Genomic DNA, 24,225 nt, shown 5'->3' on the forward strand with positions numbered 1-24,225 from the left:
AAAACACTTGGCCAAAGACTAGAGACCGCAGATATGAGAGTCCTGAGAAAGATTAGAGGTGTGAACAGATGGCATCAATTCCAATATCATATTAAAAATGAGGATTTTAGGAAAGAACTTGACATTGTCAGCATCCAGGAATGCGTTAGCAGAGCTAATCTCAGGTGATATGGTCACTTAAATAGAATGGGAGAGGAAAGATTAGCCAAACAATTGTTCTCTGCCAGGTTGGCAGGAAAATGACCCAGAGGAAGACCAAGATATAGGTGGATTGATACGGTACAAAGTGCCTTAGACGATAGAAATATAAGATCTGATAATGTTGGAGTCTTGACTAGTAAGAGACTGATTTGGAGGAAAATTGTAGATAGGAAGTTAGTAATGATGTAATTTTTTCATGTACTACTGTCATATCCTGTATACCCCTCGAGGGTAAATATGCAGGAATTTGATTATGATGAAATTTACTAGAGAGCTTAAAGAAGATATGTTCTCATCCTCTGGTAAATTTTTGAAGCTCCAGCTTATTTCTACATTTGGCTATATGATATGAATGTGTCCATATCTTCCATTTCAAATTTCATGCCAAATTGAAGCCTCTCAGTTCTCTACTTTAATATTATTATATTTACGGCTATTTGCCTGCTTCTGCTCTACTTTCATATTTGACAGTAGTTATGTTAGTGAAAGTACAAATTTTATTTTCTTTTTATCAAAAAAAAAAAAAAAAGTTAAAAGTCTTCGTTTTGGCAATGTAAATAAATAAAAACAAGAGACATTAAAGCACCATGCTTATTTCATAGCTGAGTAGGTTATATATACAGGTAACCTTCGTATAACGCAGTATTTATACAGCGCGGTTTCAATATAACACAATCTACAAATTATAGTAACCCTGGTTTTGATATGACATCTATAAATTGTAGTTTATATGGAGTCTTTTATCTTTTCATATATAATTTTCACCGCACGACTTAAAAAATCAAATTTTATCTTTGTTAAATTGTGTCTTGTCAAGTAGTTGTAAGTAGTGAATTTATGTTAGGAGAAATACCCATGTACATCAATTGTTTACCCTATAAAACATTTATTTTTGCAAATTGTCTTTGATTTCTGCCAGGAAAGCGCATTAAAAATCATAAGTGTGCTAATCTCAAACTGAGTGTTTTATTTTCTGGTGAGTTTTATAAATAATATGTAATGCTTTTTTTATGTAAAAAATTTATATTTATAGTAATGGCCACGAAAACTTCAACGATAGGGAAAAAACCAACATTGAAAAGAAAATTCATTTTTCTTGAAGAAACAATTAAAATCTTGGATTGGTTGAAAAATGGAGAAAAACCAGTAATTGTTGCGACGACTTTGAATATAAATGAATCAATAAGACTTAGCTTGGCATCCGCCTCCAGTGGATGCCGAGCTAAGTCGTATAATAAACGTCACACGCATTTTTACGATATGGTTGAAAACAAAATTGGGAAACAGATTTAAATGATGAAGACTGGTACAGTTAATAAATGACGTTTATGAAATGGTGGGGAAAGTTCTGCTGAAGATTCTGATTGTGATGATTCCATTAAAGAATTCTGTTTAAAGAAATTAGCAGAGGGATTGGACTTGGCAAAAAGTTAGGAAGTTATTTTACGGATAATGATTCCTCAATGGAGCGCTCCGGAAAATTTGCGAGGCAATAGCTCCATATTATGAACTTAATAAAAAATTATGTCCAAGAAATTTCAAGTGATGATGTCCGGCCACTCATAAATAAAGAACATCTACGGAATGTTATTTTTTTAAGACAGTGAAGACGATTAAAATATGCACTTTATTTTATTTTGTCTAAAACGTTTATGCATTATGTGCAATGAAGTTTACGAACAATTTGTAACTTTTATTAACTTTTATAATTTCATACTATGCATTTGTTTCATAATTGACATGAATTACCTGAATTAAATAAAAAAAATTTTTGTCGGATATGTCATTGTTGTTTATATAATTTAAAAAAAGAAAATGATTTCGGAACATAACCCTACTTTTTCTATGTGATCTCACTCTCTCATAACGCGACTTATATGATGTGGCATTTCTAAGGAACCTAACATCCACATTATACGAGGGTTACCTGTGTATATATAAACTTGGAAAATTTCAAATGAAGGCCAATGAACTTATATAATCTTGGACATTGTAGTTGCCTTAGCCTGAACTACTTGAAAAACTCAAAGTTTATATATGTAATATATATATGTATATATATATATATATATATATTTGGCTGTGAAATATGGAGTGTTCTTTTTATTTTTTTAACGTCGAAATGAAGACTTTTTGGCTCTTTGATTCATGTTCATGTATGAAAAATCATGTATTCTGCAATTGAGCAAGTTCTTCTATTAGTAGCAAAAACTTTCCTTCCACTTTTTTTTTTTTTTTTTTTTTTTTTTTTGTTCTGAGCCTTCTATTTCAAGGTTGTATATCTGTTTCCATTCAGCATGTCATCTAGTATTGTTTTCTTCACTCTTCCTCTAGGTCTTTTTCCTTCTATTTTTCCCTCAATGGCATCTCTGATTATTTCATTATCTCTCAGGATATGTCCAATCCAATTTCCTTTTCTCCTTTTTAAAAGATTTCATTCTTCTTCTACTCTTTATAAAATCTCTTCATTATTTATTTTATCTGTCCATTTGATTTTTTTCATCCTTCTCCAAATCTGCATCTTGAAGCTTTCCAAAATTTTAATTTATTTTTTCTTAAATGTCCAGGTTTCATCTGCATATAAGACAATGCTCCACACATAACATTTTATTAGTCTTTTCTTTAAATTTCTATCCATTTTACTTCTGAATAAATTCCATTTTCTGTTAAAGCCATCTCTTCCCATTGCTATTCTTGCTTTTATGTCACTTGTACATCTTCCATCGCTGCTAATCACACTTCCTAAATATTTAAATGGTCTTACTTGATTCAATTTTTTTCCATTTATTCTTATATCCTTATTTGTCTCTTTCCTTGTTATTTTCATTACTTCTGTCTTGCTTATGTTAATTTTCATTCCATAGTTGATACAGAATTCCAGTAATCTATTCAGCAGATGCTGTAATCCTTCCTCACTGTTTGATAATAATGCTTTGTCATCTGCGTGTCGTATTGCAAATATCTGTCTACCTCATCATCATCATAACACTAATTATGGGTATAGACCATATTGGTCTGTTCCGATGTTTCATTATCCATCCAATATCCTTTTTTAAGGTCTACCCTGCTTCTCTTTCCAATTGGCTTATATTTTAGTATTTGCTTAGGATGTCAAGTGTTGGCCATTCGGTTTACATGTTCAATTCATTTTTGTTTATGATTGTTTAATTTTTCAATTGATTTTGTGTTTAGTTCTTTTAAAATGTCTTCGTTCCTTTTTTGATCTAATGATTGCTTTAGTGCCATGGCATGTACAACTGCAAGGACTAGAAGTTGATAGTGCATGGGAGGCAGTTAAGAAGTGTTTGCTTGAAGCAATGGCTGACTGTATACCTAGAGTCCGAATAATAAATCAAGTAGGAGTTAAATGGATGAATAACACCATTAAGCTTGAGCTGCAAAAAAAGAAACAACTATAAACAGGAACATGAATGGTATAAAGCGCAGGCCAGAAAGGTAACGAGTGTGATAAGAAAAGCAAAAGAGAATTACGAAAGAACATTGGCCATGCAGGCTAAAGAGAATCCTAAACAGTTTTTTAGATATGTAGCAAGTAAAAGGAAAAATGTACATGGCAGAATGATTTTAAAGAATGCCGATGGTAGGGAGGTAACTGAATCAGTTGATATAGTTGAGTTACTGAGTGAGCACTTTGCAAGTATATATCATCCAGGTGGTGACATTGCAGAAACAAATAAACCAGTAGATTATACAGGAATTGTGGTGAATGAAGTGGAGGTGAGTAGTCTATTGCATAACCTCAATGTCAATACATCCGTGGGATTGGATGGTATACCAGCTTGTGTCGTACGAGAGGCAGCTAAAGAATTGTCAGTACCCTTGACCATTTTGTTTAATTTGAGTCTCGGGTCTGGGTTAGTCCCGAGGGGGTGGAAAGAGGGGAAAATAGTTCCACTGCATAAAGGTGGTTCCAAGGCTGCTGTTGTAAATTACCGACCGATTAGCATATCAGGAATCATTGTCAAGGTCTTAGAGAAATTAGTTAAGAAAAGAATACAGGATTGGATAGATGAAAATGGGATATTGTATGGGGGGACAACATGGTTTTGTGAAGGGTAGATCATGCCTCAGTAACTTGCTCACGTTTTATAACACAGTGACGGCTGACCTGGATAGGGGTAATGATACTACTGGACCTTGTCAAGGCCTTTGACAGGATACCACATGGAACCCTAATCAGTAAACTGGAGCAGATTGGGAATAGATATAGGGTTGGTGAGATGGATAGGAGAGTGGTTGAAGGAGAGATACCAGAGAGTGGTTTATGCAGGAGTGGAGTCTAAAAGATGGCTTGTGATTAGTGGTATGCCGCAGGGCTCTGTTCTTGGACCTGCTTTTCAATTTGTTCATCAATGATATAGGAAAGGATTTGAGAGGAAGTGTTCACTTGTTTGCTGATGATGCAAAGTTGGGTAGAGCAATTGTGAGTGCACAGGATGTCAAAATTTTACAGGGTGATTTGGATAGTTTGGAGGACTGGGCTAGGAAAAATGGATGTCAATTTAATGTGGCAAAGTGTAAGGTTATGCACTTTGGGGTGAAAAGAATAGCAGCAGTATATCGCATTGGTCGAACCGTACTCCAGGAGATTGCTGAGGCCAGGGATTTGGGAGTGTTGGTGGATAGGGAATTGAAGTTTAGGGGGCACATTGCAAAAGTGACTAAATCAGCTCATCAAATCACTTGGCTTCTGAAAAATACTTTAACATACAGAGACAAACAAGTTGTTGTTGTTTCTCTGTATCGAGCCTTGATAAGACCCCATCTGGACTACTGTGCCCAGTTATGGGCACCAGGGTTTCTTTGTGATGGGGAGGAAGTGGAGAGGATCCAGAGACGAGTGACCAAGATGATAGAAGGTCTGTGGAATGAACCTTATGAGAATAGGTTGAAGATTTGTGGGTTGCAGAGATTGGACGATAGGCAAAGGAGGGGTGATATGATTGAGACATTCAAATTACTGAAGGGTTTCTATAAGATTGATCCAGAAGATGTTTTTGAAAATATGACTGGTGGTGGTGGGAGGACTAGGGGCCATGCATGGAAGCTGGGCAAGAGCGTGGTTGACAAGGGAGTTAGAGCTAGGTTTTTTACTTGGAGAGTGGTGAATGAGTGGAATAAGCTTCCAGAGTCTGTTGTGGGTGCTACAAAGAATAAAAATTGTTTTTATTCTTTGTTTATTGCTAAAATTTCACTGCCCTATAATATGTGGGGACTGCTAAAGTATTGTATAATTTCAAGTGTTTCTTTTTGTACTATATTTGGGTTGAGTGATCAGGCCTATAATCTGTAAAAATTTTGATGTTTTTAATTTTGTCTCTTTCTCCTTCATATCCAAGATAACTGAAAGTATGTATCTGCTCTATTATTTTATTATTAATAACTATTTTGCTTCTAACTGAAGTTTGTCCACAAAATGCCATTGTTTTAGTTTTATCTATTTAAATTTTCATTCCAAACTGTTCTACTATAATGTTTAAATTATATATTGCTCTTTGTAAATTGTCTTCCTTATCTGATATTATTACCTGATCATCTGCAAATAATAGCATATTTATTTTGTTATTCCATGAAATTTCTAAAAATTAATATAGTGGAACACCTTGATTGTTTAAGGTGTTCCACTGTATTAATGTAAATATTGAAAAGTGTTGGAGACAGAGGGCATCCCTGTTTTACTCCTTCATTTATAGATTGTTTTTCAGACAACTTTTCATTTATTTTTATTTCATTATCTTTATATATATTCAATATTGCATGTAGTAAAATATTAGGTATATTTAATAAATGAAAGACTTAATTCTGTATGTTAGTCAAGTAAATAATAGTTTAATATCCGACGTTTCACTGACTAATATCTATCAGCATTTTCAAAGGATACACTAGTAAGCAATAGAAAGTAACAAAAACTAGGAAACTAACCGACAATTCTAATTTATAAGATCACCGAAAGATAGCCATCCTTTCTACAAATACTCTGGAGTTTATAGCATACCCTGTTCATGTGGTATCAATTACATCGGACAGACATCTAGAAGTTTTGAAACGAGAAAGAAACAACGCATAGGCTATGTAAGGAATAACAGACAAGATATATCAGGCCTTTCTTCCCACTTTGCCTCTACCAACCATAATATTGAATGGGATATGAGTCATATGCCCTACATAGAAGATAACTACCATTCCAGAACATTCAAAGAAGCTGCTACAGTCGCCCGTTCAACCGGTAACTTAAATAAGAATCGAGGCCTAATCCTACCAGATATATGGAAAACTCTAATCAGATCCTTTAACCAAAAAGAAACGAACTTTCATGAAAATTACAATAAATATATGAACAAATAAAAACGTTGTACTTGCAACACGCGTATTGTATCACGCGTCGTATTGTTATCACGCACAGTGATAACTTTATATAATTTTTAGAATTGTCGGTTAGTTTCCTAGTTTTTGTTACTTTCTATTGCTTACCCATATATCCTTCGAAAATGCTGACAGATGTTAGTCCGTGAAACGTCGGATATTAAACTATTATTTACTTGACTAACATACAGAATTAAGTCTTTAATTTATTAACACTAGTGGTCAAGAAAAAGGTCATAATTAGGTATATGTAATATATCAAACAGTATGTATCTTTTTTACTTTGTCAAATGCTTTTTCGTAATCTATAAACAAATGATGAGTTTACAATAAAGAGCCAAGAGGCTGGTTTTTTCCGGCAACATAAATTAAGTTAAGGGGATAATAAAACCCTCATTATTTTAAAGCCGGATAAGAAACTCGGAGATCAAAATCTAAGAGTTTCATGCCAAAGAAGTTTCGGTGAGTCCAAGCATAAGTCAACACCTGGTAGTGCAACTCGGAGCAAAGGTGGAGCAAGCTCCATCACTATCCTTAATATTTTCTCATAATGTAAAATGTGATGGGGAAATTTGGATACAGAGAGCTTAACGACAGAGGAGAACAATTACTCCACTTCTGTAAAGCAAATGATCTAATGATTACAAACACATTGTTCTATCAACGCCCTAATAATAAATATACATGGACATCCCCAGATGGTAATATAAAGAACTGCATAGACTATATCATCATAAACAAACAATGGAAAAGATCAGTAAATAATGTACGAACATTAAGAAGTTTTGATTTTGACACTGACCACGAAATATTAACTGCCAAAGTGAAAAATTCAACAGGAAAAATAATATCAGAAAAGAAGAAAACATCAACCTATCAAAACTAAAAGATAGCTCAAGCAGAAGTCGATTTTTAGAACAGATGTGCTTGAAATTAAAACCCTCCATCTTACAGAACAGCGGAAAATTCTGGAAAGAAGGAAAAGAAACGGTGTTATCAATTGCAAAAGACACTCTAGGCTCCAAACCCAAAATAAACAAACAGTGGATAACCCAAGAAATCATAGCTACCATAGAAGAGAAAAGAGGGGCCAAGATACTTGAACCAACAAAACAATGAAGAGAATAGAGAAAAATACAGAGCACTAAAAAATAAAGTTGATAACCTATGCAAAAAAGCCAAAGAAAAATGGTTAGAAGCATACCAACAAAACAACCTAAAAGTCTTCCATGATACTGTAAGAGAAATTACAAAGGAATTCTCAGCAAAAGCAGTAACAATGATGAACAACAAGATGACTGAAACCGGGAATATTGAATATATAAGAAAAATCTGGTCAAACCATTTTAAGACTATCTTCCACCAAGGAAACAAAACTACAATGCCAACAATAGAAGAAAATAATGATCACCCAAAAATTTTACAAGAAGAAGTTAGATACACAATAAAACAGATGAAAAACAATAAAGCACCAGGCATTGATACTATCCCTACTGAACTGTGGTCATATGGAGGCAGCATATCAATAGAATATTTAACAACCCTATTCAATAAAATACTACAAACAGGAGAGATCCCAGATGACTGGAGAACTGGAAAGATCATCCCAATATACAAGAAAGGAGACAAAAGAGACTGCAGAAATTACAGACCAATCAATTTACTCCCTCACACCTATAAAATATTCATAAGAATTATACAAAATAGATTAAAAAACACCTACGAAGAAATGATAGGCATAGAACAAGCTGGTTTCCGAGGAAACTATTCAACAATAGACCAAATTTTCACATTACACCAACTAGCAGAACTCAGCTGGGAAGACCATAAAGAACTATATTGTTGTTTTGTGGACTTTATCATCAACAGAGAAATCCTTCTCAAAATTCTACTAGAAAAAGCAATAGACAAATATATAATACAGTTTCTGATAAAACATTACTCTAAGACAAATGCAATAATTAAAAAGGACACACTTACAACAGAACCCATAGAGATCCAAAAAGGAGTAATGCAAGGATGCCCATTATCCCCATGCCTATTCAACATATATCTAGAAGAAGTTTTAAAGAAAGCAATAGACAATGAGCCTGGAATCAATGTCAACGGTTTAAACATAAATAATATCAAATATGCAGGTGATCTCGTCCTTCTTGCAAGAACCCCAAATGAACTACAAAAGTTGATCAACAAGCTAAATGAAACCTGTAAAACATATGACATGACAATAAATATACAAAAGACAAAAGTGATGAAAATAGGGAGGAACAGAACTACCATCTCAGCCACCCTAAACGGAGAACAAGTAGACAACTTCATATACCTTGGATCAAAACTAACAGAAACAATAGATGAACTCAAAACAATCAAACACAGAATAGCAATAGGATGGACCACCATGGGAAAATTACAGAAAATCTGGAAAACAAACAAGATATCTAAACAAGCCAAAATCAAACTATATGAAGCAATAATTATACCAACAGTCATCTATGGAGCAGAAGCGTGGACAGTTAAAAAAAGAGAGGAGAAAAAACTGCTGGCATTTGAAATGAAATGCTTAAGAAAAATAAATAGAACAAGTTGGATAGAAAAGAAAACAAACATCACAGTCAGACAAGAACTATTGTATAAAAAGACAATAATAGAAAAAATTAGAAAACAACAACTGAGATGGTTTGGACACACTGTACGCATGGATGCAGACAGACTTCCTAACGTCCTAATCAATACTTTTCCAACTGAAAAAAGAAGACCTGGAAGACCAAGAATTACCTGGCTGAAATTAATAAAGAACATCTCGGGATGCAGAACATATAAGGAACTTTTTCGAACAGCAAGGAATAGAGAAGACTGGAAGATCCTGCTCAAGAGAAGACTCAACCCATCTTAGACAGAAGAGAAGAAGAAGAAGAATATAAAATGCAGCTCCTAGGAGATGTATTATTACTGTTTTACATTATGATGGTCTGAGTAGTTTTACCTTCCTCATAATGTAAAACAGTAATACATTTCCTAGGAGCTGCGTTTTACGTTATGAGAAAATATTAAGGATAGTGATGGAGCTTTCTCCACCTTTGCTCCGAGTTGCCCTAGTGTTGTATTACCAGGCTTACGCTTGGACTTGCCGAAAGTTCTTCGGCATGAAACTCTTAGATTTTGATCTCCGAGTTTCTTATCCAGCTTTAAAATAATGAGGGATTTATTATCCCCGTAACTTAAAAGATGAGTTTCCAAATTAAATTCTCTTCTTTTTTCTATAAGTAGTTTTAAACAGAAAGCTGCATCCATTGTAAAGCGTCCTTTTCTAAATCCATTTTGACATTCTAATAGTATTTTTTCGCTGTATATTTTTAGTATTTCATTAACTATTCTGCTATATTTTGTAGCATGTTTTCAATAAACCAATACCTCTGTAGTGAGCAGGTTTTGTTTTATTCCCTTTTTTAAATATAGATATCACTATGCTTGTATGCCATTCTATTGGTATTTGTATATATTTTATTTAAAAATTTTAGTAATCTTTGATGAAATTTTTTCCCAGCAAATTTATAGTTTGGAGTTTAGCCCATCTTCTGCTGATTTGCCATTTTTTTTTTTTTAAATTTTATTTAGGTTGTCCTGTAATTCTTTCACTGTTATCATATTTAAGGTATTTTGTAAGTTTTTGGTCTAATTATTTTTGATGCCAGTATTAACCATCCAAAGATCTAAAATAATCCAAGAATTCTTTTACATCTATTTCACAATTTATATTTGCAGTTTCTTTTATATCTGCATTCATGTGTTTTAGTATTTTTACAAAATACTAAAACACATGAATGACACATGTATATGTCATTTTCTAGATATGATACAAATTTTTCCCAGCTTTCTCTATCTCTTTCTGGTTTCTCTTTTTTTATATTCAACTTCATCTTCTTATTTTTTACTACTTAACCATCTTTTAAAAGCAAGCTTTTTGTTTTCAATTATTGTTTTTATTTCATTGTCCCATGTAATTTTTTATTTTTATAATATTGTTTGCCTGTTCCTAGACTTTCATATGCTGCTGCTGCGATAATTTCTTTTATATTATTCCATTCTTTCTCAATATCTTCATTTTCTTGTATTTTTCTAAGTATTTATTAATCCTCCATTGGTATAAATTTCTTATACTTGAATCATTTAGTAGTCTTACTTTGTAATTAGATTTTGTTTATTTTTTTGTAGCCAGTTTGGTGGAAATCTTAGTTTTGCCTGTACTAAATAGTGATCTGTGTCAATTTCTAGCCCACTTCTAACTTTAACATCTAGGAAGAGGCCATTTTTTAGAAGTAATTTGAGAATTTTTGATCATTAGAACAAATCTTTAAAGCCCTGTTTTATACTGTGTTAACGACACCTGGTTTTTGTGATGGGTGGTAGTAAGAGTTTGTGTTCGTACTGACCAGTATATGTAAGCTTACAGTAAACAGTGAAATGACTATTGGAAGGAAGATGTGACAAGCATATCCAGAAATGGAAGAGTGTTTTTGACTTTCAGCTTTAATTATGAATTGTATGTGTTTGTGCTATTTGTTCAGATGGCTTATGAAGGTGTCTGGGGGCCATGGGACTAAATAATGAAAATATTGTCAACTTACTTAAGCCAGATTTTGGATTTTAAATAAAAGAATCTAGAGCAATGGTAGCAGGGGAATAATGACACACTCATGGTTGTACTTATGTTTTGCACGTAAAATGTGTTTTGTTACAGAAAATAGCCAGAACATAGTACAGGTGCAAAGAGGGCCATGATATTGAATAGAAATTTGTTCTGTTAAAAGAACTGTCATTGATTGGAGTATTTGTGAAAAGAGCAGATATGTCAAAACTTGGTAATAAATCATTTTTGTCAAGTGTGATGTTTTTAATTTTGTTCACAAAGTGTGTTGTGTGAATTTTTTTATAGGGGTGGGGAATGACCTACCAACTCCTTTCCACAACTAACACTAGGTAATAATTAGGATCAATATTTTCAACTATCAACTGAAGTAGTATGTTATTATTATTGCATGGGCACCCCAATGGAGTCTTTACTTTCAGACTCAAAGAACATCATCAATGTTTTCTTTATGAATCTTAGGCAGGCCGTATATTCTCAATGAGCAAGCATAGCGTGCAAGTAGTTTAACTGTGTCAAAGAGCCAGGAAGTGACTATTTTAAGTAATTCTACAGTTTTTTTGTTATTTGAGGGTAAGTTTGGTTTAAAATGATAGTAGCATTCCCTTTATCAGACATTTAAAAATAGGATTTTTTTTTCCTCTCTAGAAGTTAGGTTAGTAGAATAGCAGCTCATCCAATTATTGTCATTTTGGTATACTTCAGGTGATGACCTTAATATGAAATGTTAGGAAATTAAAGTAATTATTCTTAGCATGGTAGTAGTCTCCATAATTTTACCAAAATGAGGTGTAATATAATTATAAAGAATTTTCAAATGAAATGTTTCCCATTTGTGTTAGATGCAGATTTCTATTGTTATGTGCAGGGATAAAGTTGCTGCCATTTTTTCAGTATACTTGCACTCTGTGTTATGATGTCAACAAGGAAATGGAATGATTTCTGCTATGGTCTGTAATTATTTTGTTTTTGGGATCTGAGGAATAACAAATGTGGTTCCTTATAGATTTTATACACAGCTAGATATCAGGTAGAATTTTTTTATTTTTTTTTAATGTGAAATCTGGCTAGCTCAGTCAGTAGAGACTGTTTTACCTGCAAAACATAAGTACAGCCATGAGTGTATCATTATTCTCCTGCTACCATTGCTAACTTTTATATGAAAGCTTTTAAGCAACATACTCTAGATTCTTTTACCGATTCTTATCATCAGCCCGGCTAGCTCAGTCAGTAGAGCACGAGACTCTTAATCTCGGGGTCATGGTTGGCTGAGTGATTAGCATATCTGCTCTCCAGCCAGAAGGCTGAGGGTTCGAATCCCACCGTGGGCATGGATGTTTGTGATTGTCTGTATAAGTACTAGTCGGCGATAGATGTCATTGGTGTTAAGTGATGAAGGTTGGTTGAATAGATGCCCTCCCTCGATGAGTCTTTGGACTCCCTGGAGGTGTGATGTAATAATAATAATAAACCCCACATGAATTTTCATAAACCTATTGTGCATTTAGTACTGTGGTGGTCCAAGAGTTAGATAATTTAGAAACCCTGCAAGAGTAAACATGGAACTTTTTTAAGCTACTTCAGGCCTCCTAAATGAGAGTGGTGACTGAATAAATGTTCAAAGGTTTCAGATTTAGTTTATTTGTGTTTTCATACAGTGTCTCAGTAGTCCAGTTGGTTTCAACAATGCCCTTTGGTTAGAAAGACCTGGATTTGAATCCCATTGGAGACATGAATCTTTATTAGAGTTTCTCAGTTGAAGGTGAATTAGCCATTGTCATATAGAGATGGGGTTTCTCCTCCTGGAAACTCAGATTTTCACCTTGTAAAACAAGGTACACTGGCTAGAAGAACACTATCAATAATACACTAATGCCCTAATTAGGTTTCAAAGAAGCCATTTTACATTCCCATGACTATTGAGCATAACATGAAATGGGATAGCATGTGTGCAAAAAATTATCTTCAAATTCAGTATTTATTATATTTGAAATTTCAGCATATTTCTTTTTATTTTTTTTTTCTCTCTCTTTTAATGTAGATGTCAGATATGGATCCTGGCTCAATGATGGGAGATGATTTTAATGCAAGTGAAGCAAACATGGGATTTCTTCTACCACCAGATGTAAGTAGAGGATTGATGCTAAATAATATTATAACAAGGTCATCAATTGTAATTGTCATTGTAATCAGTTGTCATCAATTGTAAAAGTCATTGTAATTGTACTTCTAAAAATGTTAATTTTTTAGTTAGGTTTTTAGGTTAACTTCTTTAATCTTCCTCTCTATTATTGAACAAGAATACTAGCTCTTTTCATACTTTTTATTTTTATTTTTTTTTATCAATTCCCATCCACAAAAGGTGGGTAGGAGTTGATAAAAAAATTAGAATCTCTATCACAACTTTTCAATGTGGTCAGTGATTTTTCTCTGTCAACAGCTCATATGCAATGTTTGAATTTTTATATTTGCTGCATAGCATATAGAGAATGGAGCACTGAATGAGTTTAAAAAAAAAGTAACAAGTGCATAACCATTGTATATTCAGGATTAATATCATAGGCATCCACCAATATTAATATAAAATATTTATATTATTAATTCATATATGAGAGAGGTTCATCCACTCAGGACTTGCAGACTATTCACTAGATACCCACCACAGAATACACTGGAAGAAAGCCACTTTACTACGCCATAGCAAATATAAATATGAAAGATTGTTCTTGGAATCAGCCTCTGCTCTAAAAAACTTCCTAAATCTCAACAACTTTGGGTGCATGAGACTGTCCCAAATTTGGGAAGGTTGCATCCTTAGAACATCAACCCAATTTAGCCTGCTAGGGGGCACCTTTAGGACTCTAGGATCAATGCTAGTTGTTAGTGCTTGCATGCACATAATCATAGTTTTATGTTCCCAGAAGATGACAATGTAACAGTGCCAAAATATAGGAAGGTATTGATTAAAGGTTTTTTTTAATTAATATTTTAATATATGTTGTTGTCATTTCCTGAAAAATCATAGGCATCAACCAAAAGAACAGGCAGGTTTCAGGACATCCTTCTCAACTTTAGATCATTTACAAGCCTTAAGTCGAGTAATGGGGAGGGGAAGAATATAATATACCACCTTCTTTGAATTTTATAGAATATGAAAAAAAATCTCAGTAGACCTGTGTAAAATGCTTGAAGCTTTTAAACAGATAGGAATAGTAATATTTATATTAACATATTAATTCATATGTGAGAGAGGTTCATCAGTAATAAATTTAAATCGAAAAGAAATAGAAATTAAAAAAAAAAAAAAAAAAAAAGAGGAGTCAGAAGAGAGACTCTCACCAAAATTATTTTTTACAGTCCTTGAATATGCTATGAGAAAATTTAACTGGGAGAAAAGAGGACGGAATATTGATGGAGAAAACTTAAGCAATCTATGATTCGCTGATATCATTCTAATAGCATCATCACCAAAAGAACTAGAACACATGATTATTGAATTGAATGAATTAAGTCTGGAGATAGGCCTAAAAATAAATATGGATAAATTAAAGATAATGTATAGTGGAAATATTCTAGAATGAAAACAAATTGAAATAAATCAAAGACAGGTTGAAATAGTGAATTCACAAAAATATCTAGGACAAATAATTTCAAACAACGTAATCTTGATAATGAAATTTCAGCTAGAATAACAGTAAGATAGAAAGTTTTTAACCATTATAGAGGGGTGTTTAAAAGAAATTTGCCAAACTACCTAAAAAGAAAGATTATAATCAGTGTGTACTCCCAACAATGACCTGTGGTAGTGAAACCTAGAGCCTGACTAAAAAATGCCCAGATAAACTGAAAACAACACAAAGAAACATGAGAAGAGCCATTTTGGGAATAACTTGGGTTAGATAAAAAGAATAATACGTGGATAAATGATATAGGAAATAAACCTGAAAGGAAATATTTGGCTATGTGCTGATGCGAAATTAATTAAAGTAATAGTTAATCAAGGTGATGTGGAGATCTTGCAGGACGATTTAAATAGGTTGTCAGTATGGACAAATGTTAATAGGTGTCAGTTGAATGTCAAGAAATGTAAATTTATGCAGTTCAGGATAAATAGATTACAAGCCATGTATCACATTGATGGCACTGTACTCCAGGAAATAGATGAAGCTAGAGATTTAGGGGTGATGGTAGACAGAGAGTTAAAGTTTCGAGGACATATTGCTAAGGTAGCCCATGCAATTACTTGAATATTGAAGAACACATTAACAAGTAGAGATAAGGAAGTTGTCATTCCTCTTTATAGGACCTTAATACGCCCACGTCTGGATTACTGTTCTCAAGTCTGCTCCCCTGGGTTTCTTGGGAAAGCGGTGGAGAGGATTCAGAGGTGAGTGCTGTGTAAAATGTTCCCTATGAGGATGCATTGAAGGTGTGTGGATTGCAGAAGTTGGTTGATAGGAGAAATAGAGAGGATAAGATAGAAACATTTAAGTTGCTTAAAGGGTTTTATAGGATAGATACAGGGGAAATATTTCAGCAGTTGGCTAGAGGGGCCAGAACAAGGGGTCATTCCTGGAAGTTGAATAAAGGTGTGATTAGTAGCAGATAATCCAACAACTATTTCAGGTTGAAGAATCTTATTTTAAAAGAGATATCACTATACTTAATTAACTCTGAGGTAATTCCATCTGTTCCTGCTGCTTTTCTATTTTTTGTTGTTGATAAAGCTTTCTGTATGACTTACATTTTTATTTTCTATTTCTTCGTTACTAAGGGATGAATTGTAACATAGTTGTTTGTAATGTTGTATCCATTCTTCTTTTAAGATATGTGAAGTTTCTGCTACATTTTTTTCTGATTTATTCAAATGGTTCATTAATTTATAAGCAGTGTTTTGGAGGCCATGTAGGTCATTTTCAATATTACTAATAAATGTATCCCAGGAATCTTGGTGAGCTTTTCTTACAATGTTTTTTGCAATATTTCTTTTATTTCTATAAGCTCTTTAGGGATTCTGCAAGTGTAGCTTGTATGCTTTTTGTTTTTCTTCTATAGCTGTTGCTATTTCATTATTCTAAATTTTCACTCCTTTTTTTTGGTCTTTGTTTTTGTCCCGTGAACCTCTTTTGCTGTTTGTTTTATTCATTTGCTTATACTTATCCATTCTTCATTTATGTCAGAAGAAACTGGAATTTGAGATTAGTACTGAGTGATTCCTAACACTGTCTTCCTGGAGTAGTTAAGTTTTGTAGTTTCTTTCTGCATTTTTCTTATCTTTGGATTCTCGTATTTTTTGCGATTTCCATTTTGCTTGTATTGCTATTTTTGAGACCCAGATAATGATCCAAATATGTCATTGCATCTACAAACTGTTGTGTTTCTTATGAGATAGCTTTTTGTTAACAATTACAGTATTTTTCCGTGTATAAGACGAACCCAAAATTAAGAAATCGATATTTTAAACATATAGCAGAACACATTTGATATATTTTTTAAATATTCAAAGTCTATTTAGTAATAATGTTTTTAAGATACATACTAAGAAATTAGGCATCAATCTCAGTTCCGGGCATATCATTTTCTTCATCACTATTAGTTCCAGACATATTACTTTCTTCAACCTCTACTGCATGACTGCTGTCTTCTGAGTCACTGTCTATATATATATGAGCTCATCTTCAGTTCCATCCATGACATTGCTGATTCCACATTTCTTGAAGGACTTCACTTGAAGGACCTCTTGCTTGATTACATTCCATGAGTTTAGGACCCATTTGCATAGTAATGGTTGATTTTTTTACTCTTCTTGTTGTGTCAAGTTATTACCTGCTTTTTGCATCCATTTATTCCATTCTTCTTTCATCAGACCTTTGAAGGGCTTGTTGATAGAAATATCCAGTGGCTGTAGCTGTAAGTTCACCAGGAATAACTGTGTTCGCAAACCCACTGCAACACTTTTTGTCTTTTTTGTTAAATATGCTTGGAACTGATCGAACACAAGCAGAGTTGGTCTCTTCGAGAGCCCTCAGGTCTTCTGGACCAAATCTTTGCAAACCAAATAGCCATGATCTCTTCATTCGTTCAGCTGATCCCATGATCTTGGACAAGAATGTCGGTGGTATGCTCTCTTTAGGATACGTTTTCCTCTTAAAAATGAGCATAGGAGGTAGTTTGGTACCATCTGCACAGCATGAAAGGACAGCAGTATAAGTGTGTCATTTCATGATCACTTGTTTTGATTGCCACTGTTTTTCCCCTTTTCATATCAACAGTTCTGTTGGAAGGCACATCAAAATTGAGAGGCACCTCATCCATGTTTGCAATCTGACTTGGTTCAAAAGCATATTTTTTGTGAAGTTTTATGACATAGGAGTAATTCTCATAAGCTGGTGGTATTTTCTGGGCTAACTTGGTTCATGTTCTCATGGCCAACCCTTCTCTCCTCATAAAGTTGAAGTACTATTTTGCCTTTCCTGTGAAATCAACAATGTTCATTTCTTTTGCAAACCTTTTTGCCTCATATTGAATAAGCTTGGTTGACATACATATCCCACTCTGGCACTGCTCCATAATCCAAGTCTTAAGTCTCTGCTCCAAGTTTGGCCATTTTGCTGGTTTTCCCTTTTCTTTTTTGGCATCTTGAGTAGTTGTTCTTCCTGTTTTCTCCACTGTCTACTCATACACTCAGTGGAAGGAGATCCAAACTGTCTGTCTCTCTGAAGCTTTATTTCCGTGTTCTTTTGCATAATTGGTGACTTTTAACTTGAATTTTAGAGATTATGACAATCATTTTTTATTTTCGGACATTTTTATGGGCTAGTGTTCACAATATTGTTAATTCATTAACCTACTCTGCCAACAAGTTGTAGACTATGAATGCTTTCAGAGTTCTGATTGGTTTATTCAGAATCAGCCGTTAATGACGTCAATTGACTGAGTTAACAAAGGCTAGTGGTTGGTAGAAGCCTGTTCACAGAGACAAGATACTGGCAGTTTCGCCACAGCAACCGCGGGTCTCTCAACTGGTTACCTCCCACACACGCACTTCCCACCTTGTATATGATGACCCACAATTTTTGGTCTAAAAAGTTTAGGAAAAAGTATAATTTTATATTATACACGGAAAAATACAGTATATGGTATAATGAATGTTTATTTTCTTGATCATCTAACTAGAGTAATTATTTGAACAATAGATCAAGTGTTAACTAATAAATATTTATTAAACCTACTAGTTTCCCCAAACTTTAGCTGTTGGCATCTTTAGGGTACAAGCACTGGTTAAAAAATCATTACACAAATATGAGTGACTGTAAAATTCTAACGATTATAGTTGCAAACCGAAATAGCATTGAACATGAGTGATACACGTATCGCGTGTACATGATTAACTAGTTGTTGCTAAGGAACGTTCTGTAGGTTGCATTGAAGTTCATTAGGAAAACCCTAATTAGATCTCTCAACACACAGGAAATGAACTTCAATGCAATCTACAGAACATTTCTTAGCAACAACTAGTTAATCATGTACACACAATATATGTATCACTCACGTTCAATGCTATTTCAGTTTGCAACTATAATTGTTAGAATTTTACAGTTATTCATATTTGTGTAATGTTTTTTAACCAGTGCTTTTACCCTGAAGATGCCAACAGCTAAAGTTTGGTGAAACTAGTAGGTTTAATAAATATTTATTAGTTGACACTTGATCTATTGTCCAAATAATCACAGTATATGGTATATTAATGATTGTAGTCCTCTGGTGCTCCAAGTACATTTATGGATATCTTTTTTTCTGAAAAATGTGTTTGGGATTGAAGTATACCTACAACCTGTGGTATGCTTCGGTTACCTCCTCTAGCATTAAAGTCTCCAGCAATTATTAAATAATAATTTTTATTACAGTGCTTCATCAACTTTTCTAAGTCGTAAAATATTTTCTTTTTTCCAGAGCATATATTCTTATTACTGTAGGTAGCCTCTTTCAAATTTCAGTCTGACAATTGCTGTTCATAAAAGTGCAGCTCTTAATTCTGATCTTCCATTTCTGATGTATCATTATAGCTATACCATAGTTTGCTCTTTTATTCTGTTATACCCCACTATATATCATATAGTTCATTTTAATCCAGTTCCTTTTAATTTTTTCTTAGTTTCAGTTACTACTGCTATATTTATCTCTTTTTTCTTTTAACTGTTTGTTGAGTTCTGTTCTTTACTGACTAAGCCCTAACATTCCATGCTGTGACATTTTAATATATCCATTATTCCAAATTGTTTATCCTTTTTCTTACTATTGTCATTTCCAATAAATCTATCCTTCTTTTCCTTTAAATGCTTCTGAGTGTATCTTGTTTTTTGCATGTTCTGAGCAAGAGGTTACCAGCCTCTTGCTCAACCTCCCCAACCTGGAGAACCGAGGTATTTCTCTTAGTCTGGCACCTCTCCCATGACCTGTCTGGTGCTACAGTGGCCCTACCAGTAGCAATGCTACCACTGGCATAGTTCTTAGGGTCATTGGTACACACAAGTTCCTCACCATGGCAAGGTGGAGATACCATTGAGGAGCAGTATATATTAGAAACAATATTTAAGGGAAATGCTATGTTTTGCTGTAAATTATCAAAAGTTGTCAGAAATTATATGTGCAATTTAGGCTTATGTGCTTAGTTTAAACTTGTTATGGAATGAATACACCAGAGAAATAATAAAATACAAGTTTGTTAAAGATGCCAAGCTATTTTAAACCTGGTTTTACTCCATTTCCCAAGTAAGCAAACAGACAAATAAGTCAACTTTGCGCCTGCACGTATTGCAAGTCTAGGTGACCCGCAAAGTAGTGCAACTCGTGGTAAAGGTAGAGTAAGCTCTGATCACTATTCTTAATATTTACCCTTAATGCAAAGGCAAGGGGGCCACTACCCAGACCAGTTTCGACCTTTATTAAGGTCTCATCAGTGGGAGCCCTCTGTATTACTTAACCTTAGAAATACCAAGGTTAAGTAATACAGAGCATATAAGTATTTTACCAAAACAAGTTACCATAAGGTGCCTTGACATTATTAAATAAAAATCTCAGGATGAGAGATAGATGTAGAAAGTTTTTTACCTTGGGTATGTTATATATATATTATACCCAAGGTAAAAAACTTTCTACAAAAATACAAGTTTATTGGATCCTATATTTTGTAACTGACACAGAGACATTGTAAGGGTTACGATATCAAAATTGAAAAAAGCACATACAAAAACACTTACGTGGAAAAAAATCAGTCTAAAATCCAAATGTCCTATGAGGTGCACCCTCTATGGATGGATGCTGTTGGCTAGTCTTATGATCTTACCAGTTCTCACAAAAAGCATTAAAAAGGCTTCTAAAAAAATGCCACTTCTTAGCCTCCTGAAATAATTAATAATTTTTATCTCACAGATGAAGTCAGTAGCATCAACATATAGTTGATGCTACTGACTCCTCTTTTAAGTTGGCTAAACAATTAGCTAAGTCTTTAATTCAAAATTTAGCTTTAAATGATGAGTTTTGATGTCATCTCTTTACTTCTCTCGGAAACTGGAAGGACACCATATATAAACAGATAGAGGGTGCAGTCATGGGCTCTCTCTCTCTCTCTGACCCCCCCCCCTCCCCAGCCAATTTCCTTGTGGAACATTTTGAAAAGCATGCCTCTGATACTGTCATTCTTAAACCTTCACTCTGGCTAAGAGATGGGTTAGGCATATTTGACTTCTACCTCAACAGCCAGCACCCCAGAAGCAACTTCATCATAGTAAGTAAAAGAAAATAATAATAGCCTTCCTTTTCGAGATAGTCTAATCATGTATCTTCCCACTGGCTTCGTTTCTTTCTCAATTTACAGAAAACCTATCCACACAGATACATAAACTCCCCTCCCCCCCCACACACACAATAGTATGGTGTTATCAAAGCCCTTCTCAACAGAGCCTCCAATCTGTTCTTCCCAGGTTTCCCCTTCACCTGACATCTCCTTTATTTTGACAGACCTTCTCAGCCAATGGTTACAATGCTAAAAAGATTAACAAATTGGTTTTTCTTCCCTTCTCTACAGACTGACTACAGTAATGCTATTACTGTTTACTATATCCAGGGCACCTCAGAAAAAGTAGCCAGAACTCTAAAAAAAAAAAATAATAATCTCTACTGCTTTCAAACCTCATCTGAAGCTGACTACCTTCTGTGGTCAAGGTGTTTACAAGTTCCTTGTTCTTGAAAATTATCTTATTATGTCAGACTGGGAGATTTGCCTAGAAGCACACAAGAGATACATCTTTCACCATAACTATGGTCAGTCTGTTCTAGCTGACAATGCTTTGTAGATACAAAATGACAGCTTGGTAAGAAGGTTATGATGCCAAACACAACCAAATACCTTGGAAAATATCAAGAGCAATCTCAAGTTTTTCCATTGCTTGTGTTAAATGTGATGATTTAAATAAGTTGTCACCTTACCCACCTAAGAGTTGGAAGAGAAGAATGATGACAAGAGGTGTTGCCATTATTCCATCAGGATGAGAAGAGCGAGAGAGGTGGAAACATAGTGGGGCAGTTTGTCCAATAACCTTTGTAAGGGACCACAAGGTTCAACTGATAAATTAAAGATACCAAGAATATAATTTCTTGGCATCTTTAATTTATAGTATAACCAAGTGAAAAAACTTTTAACTAGGCTCAACTGACATTTTATCCTTATAAAACCTAAAAAAAAAAATAGTTTTTTTTTTTTTTTTTTTTTTTTTCAATATGGTAGTACTACGTTGCATCTTTACTCCTGGTGTTTAGGCTTATACATTGATTCTCATGCATTGTGTTGTTTCAGGAAATTGATAACATAGAGTAGATAACTAAAATATTATCCAACCAAAGCCAATAGATGGCATAATTATAGGACTTTAGGTTATCCTTTATCTCTTCTTCCATTTTTGTTACTGAGGTGTGCTTGCATGCACGTATTTGATACCGGTCTATTGATACCTGAAGGTGCCAGTTTAACTTTGGCAGTAACAGTAATTAATTATTAATAATTAAAATATTCTAGTTATTATCTATTGTACCTTGCACAAAATCAAATGAAAAAAAAAAAAACTACTATGCCTCACTGCAACAAATATGAACTTGAAAGACTTCTTTAGAATCAGCAGCAGATTTGTTTAACTGGTCTTGTCTTAATAAATATGGTTATGTTCAACTTCCCAAAATTTGGGAAATTTTAATTCTTAGTCCACCCTGCCAACAGTTGTCAATTTCCTGAAACAGCACGTTTCAGGAAATTGACAACTTTACTTTACGTTGTTATTTCTCCAAATTAGTCTGTCAGGACGCCAATAGTATTGTCAAATGTAATACTTGGATCTTCCTTCCAAAATACTTCTAGTTGCATCAGTACACATGTAAATATTGGTCTTCCATTTTATTTTATTTTATTTTATTTTATTTATTTATTTTTTCCTGCCATCAGAGACCTATTTTTGATGCCATTTAAAGTAACCATAGCATTTTGGTTTTTATTGTTCAATACCCCTCAGAACATTTTGAGCATCTGCATTCTTACTAGAATCATCTCACAACTCTTGTTTTGCTTCTTTTATACATAATTTTCTTGCATTTTTCTCTATATTCTCTCAGAGCACATGCTGATTTACTTGCCAACAACTTTCATTGTGCTCTTTTGTATTCTTGACTGACTAACTTTCTGAGTTCACCATGGAGTTTTAATTTTTCTCTCTTGGTAGTATCCTGTACACTCCCTTGAGGATTCACTGCATGCATGCCTCTTTCTCAATCAATTGATTTTTTCTAAATCTACCATTCAAGTCACCATTGTTTGAATCCTGTTTTCTTTAATAATATTTCTATGTCTGAGTTTGCAGATCATCTGAAATTCCGTTTAACACCTACTCACAGACTTCTTTTTGATATGATATTCAGTTTTTTTACACACACACACACACACACACACACACACACACACACACACACACACACACACACACACACACACACACACACACACACACACATATTTAGTAGCAGATCCTGAAGAAATCATTGATTAGTTCATCTAGAGGTATAGGTTATATGCAAGGATGAAAAAATTAGAACTTCATGATAGACTTGGAAGGCAGTGAAGGAAAAGAAGAAACATAAGGAAAGATTTTGGCAAAGTAAGCTAGCATGTGCCCTGCGAGAATATAGAGAAAAATGTACACATACTGGCCACTGAATTAGAAACTTATTTAATACAGTGGTTTCCCTATAGGCATGCAACTGCAAATACTAATCCTCTTCAATTCCATGTGCATAGTTCAGTGAAAGGTATGCATCAGAAATAGTTTTCATTAAATGCTTTGGTCAATTGCTGCAAACAGGAAGTTTCCTTTGTCCATACAAGGATTCTTAGACAACCGTGATCTCGTTCCTGACACTTAGGGACCACAGTCATGCCTCTTAGACAAGCAATGTGGGCTGTTTTTCCACTGATTAAACTGGGAAGGCAAAGGATTTTTTTGCAGGGGAGTGATGAGTGAGATGCATTATCTGAGAGGGTTAGGAGTTCCAATGGTAAATGAGTTCAAGCTGTGGTATGACAGATTGGTGCACACAGCTAATCTCCTTCAGTGACTGAACTCCACAGAAGTCTAATTATGCATTTTAGCATAATAAAAAGTTTTGAAAAATATATTTATAGAGTACTTCATGTTTACAATGGTTATATGCTTCCCTTTCCTTTTTTTTTTTTAAGTAATATGTAAGCTGGCAGAAATTCTTACTCATTTTTCAAATGAGTAAGAATTTCTGCCAGCTTACATCTGTACAAAAGCATTTTGCCATTTTTCACCAAACATCCCCATCACTCTTTATATACTTTTTCAATCCCTGAACAAGATGGTGAATACTGCCATATAAAAGTTTTTACACCAGTATTGAAGGTCCTTGTTTTCTGTTAATGGCTGTGTTGT

The 24,225-nt window shown here is 34.0% G+C and overlaps 1 protein-coding gene across 1 annotated transcript in view; it reads left to right on the forward strand.

Moving 5' to 3' along the window:
• LOC150095127 (uncharacterized) overlaps positions 1-24,225 on the forward strand; it is a 67,649-nt gene that overhangs the window by 17,003 nt on the left and 26,421 nt on the right. Inside the window, exon 2 of the mRNA XM_090410909.1 lies at positions 13,272-13,355. Within this exon, the coding sequence (XP_090267035.1) occupies positions 13,272-13,355 (84 nt within the window). The remainder of the gene's footprint in view (positions 1-13,271; positions 13,356-24,225) is intronic.

This window comes from Typopeltis vanoorti, chromosome 21 (genome assembly GCF_054136105.1).
Source record: "Typopeltis vanoorti isolate ZY-2024b chromosome 21, IOZ_Tvanoo_1.0, whole genome shotgun sequence".
NCBI lineage: Eukaryota > Metazoa > Arthropoda > Arachnida > Uropygi > Thelyphonidae > Typopeltis > Typopeltis vanoorti.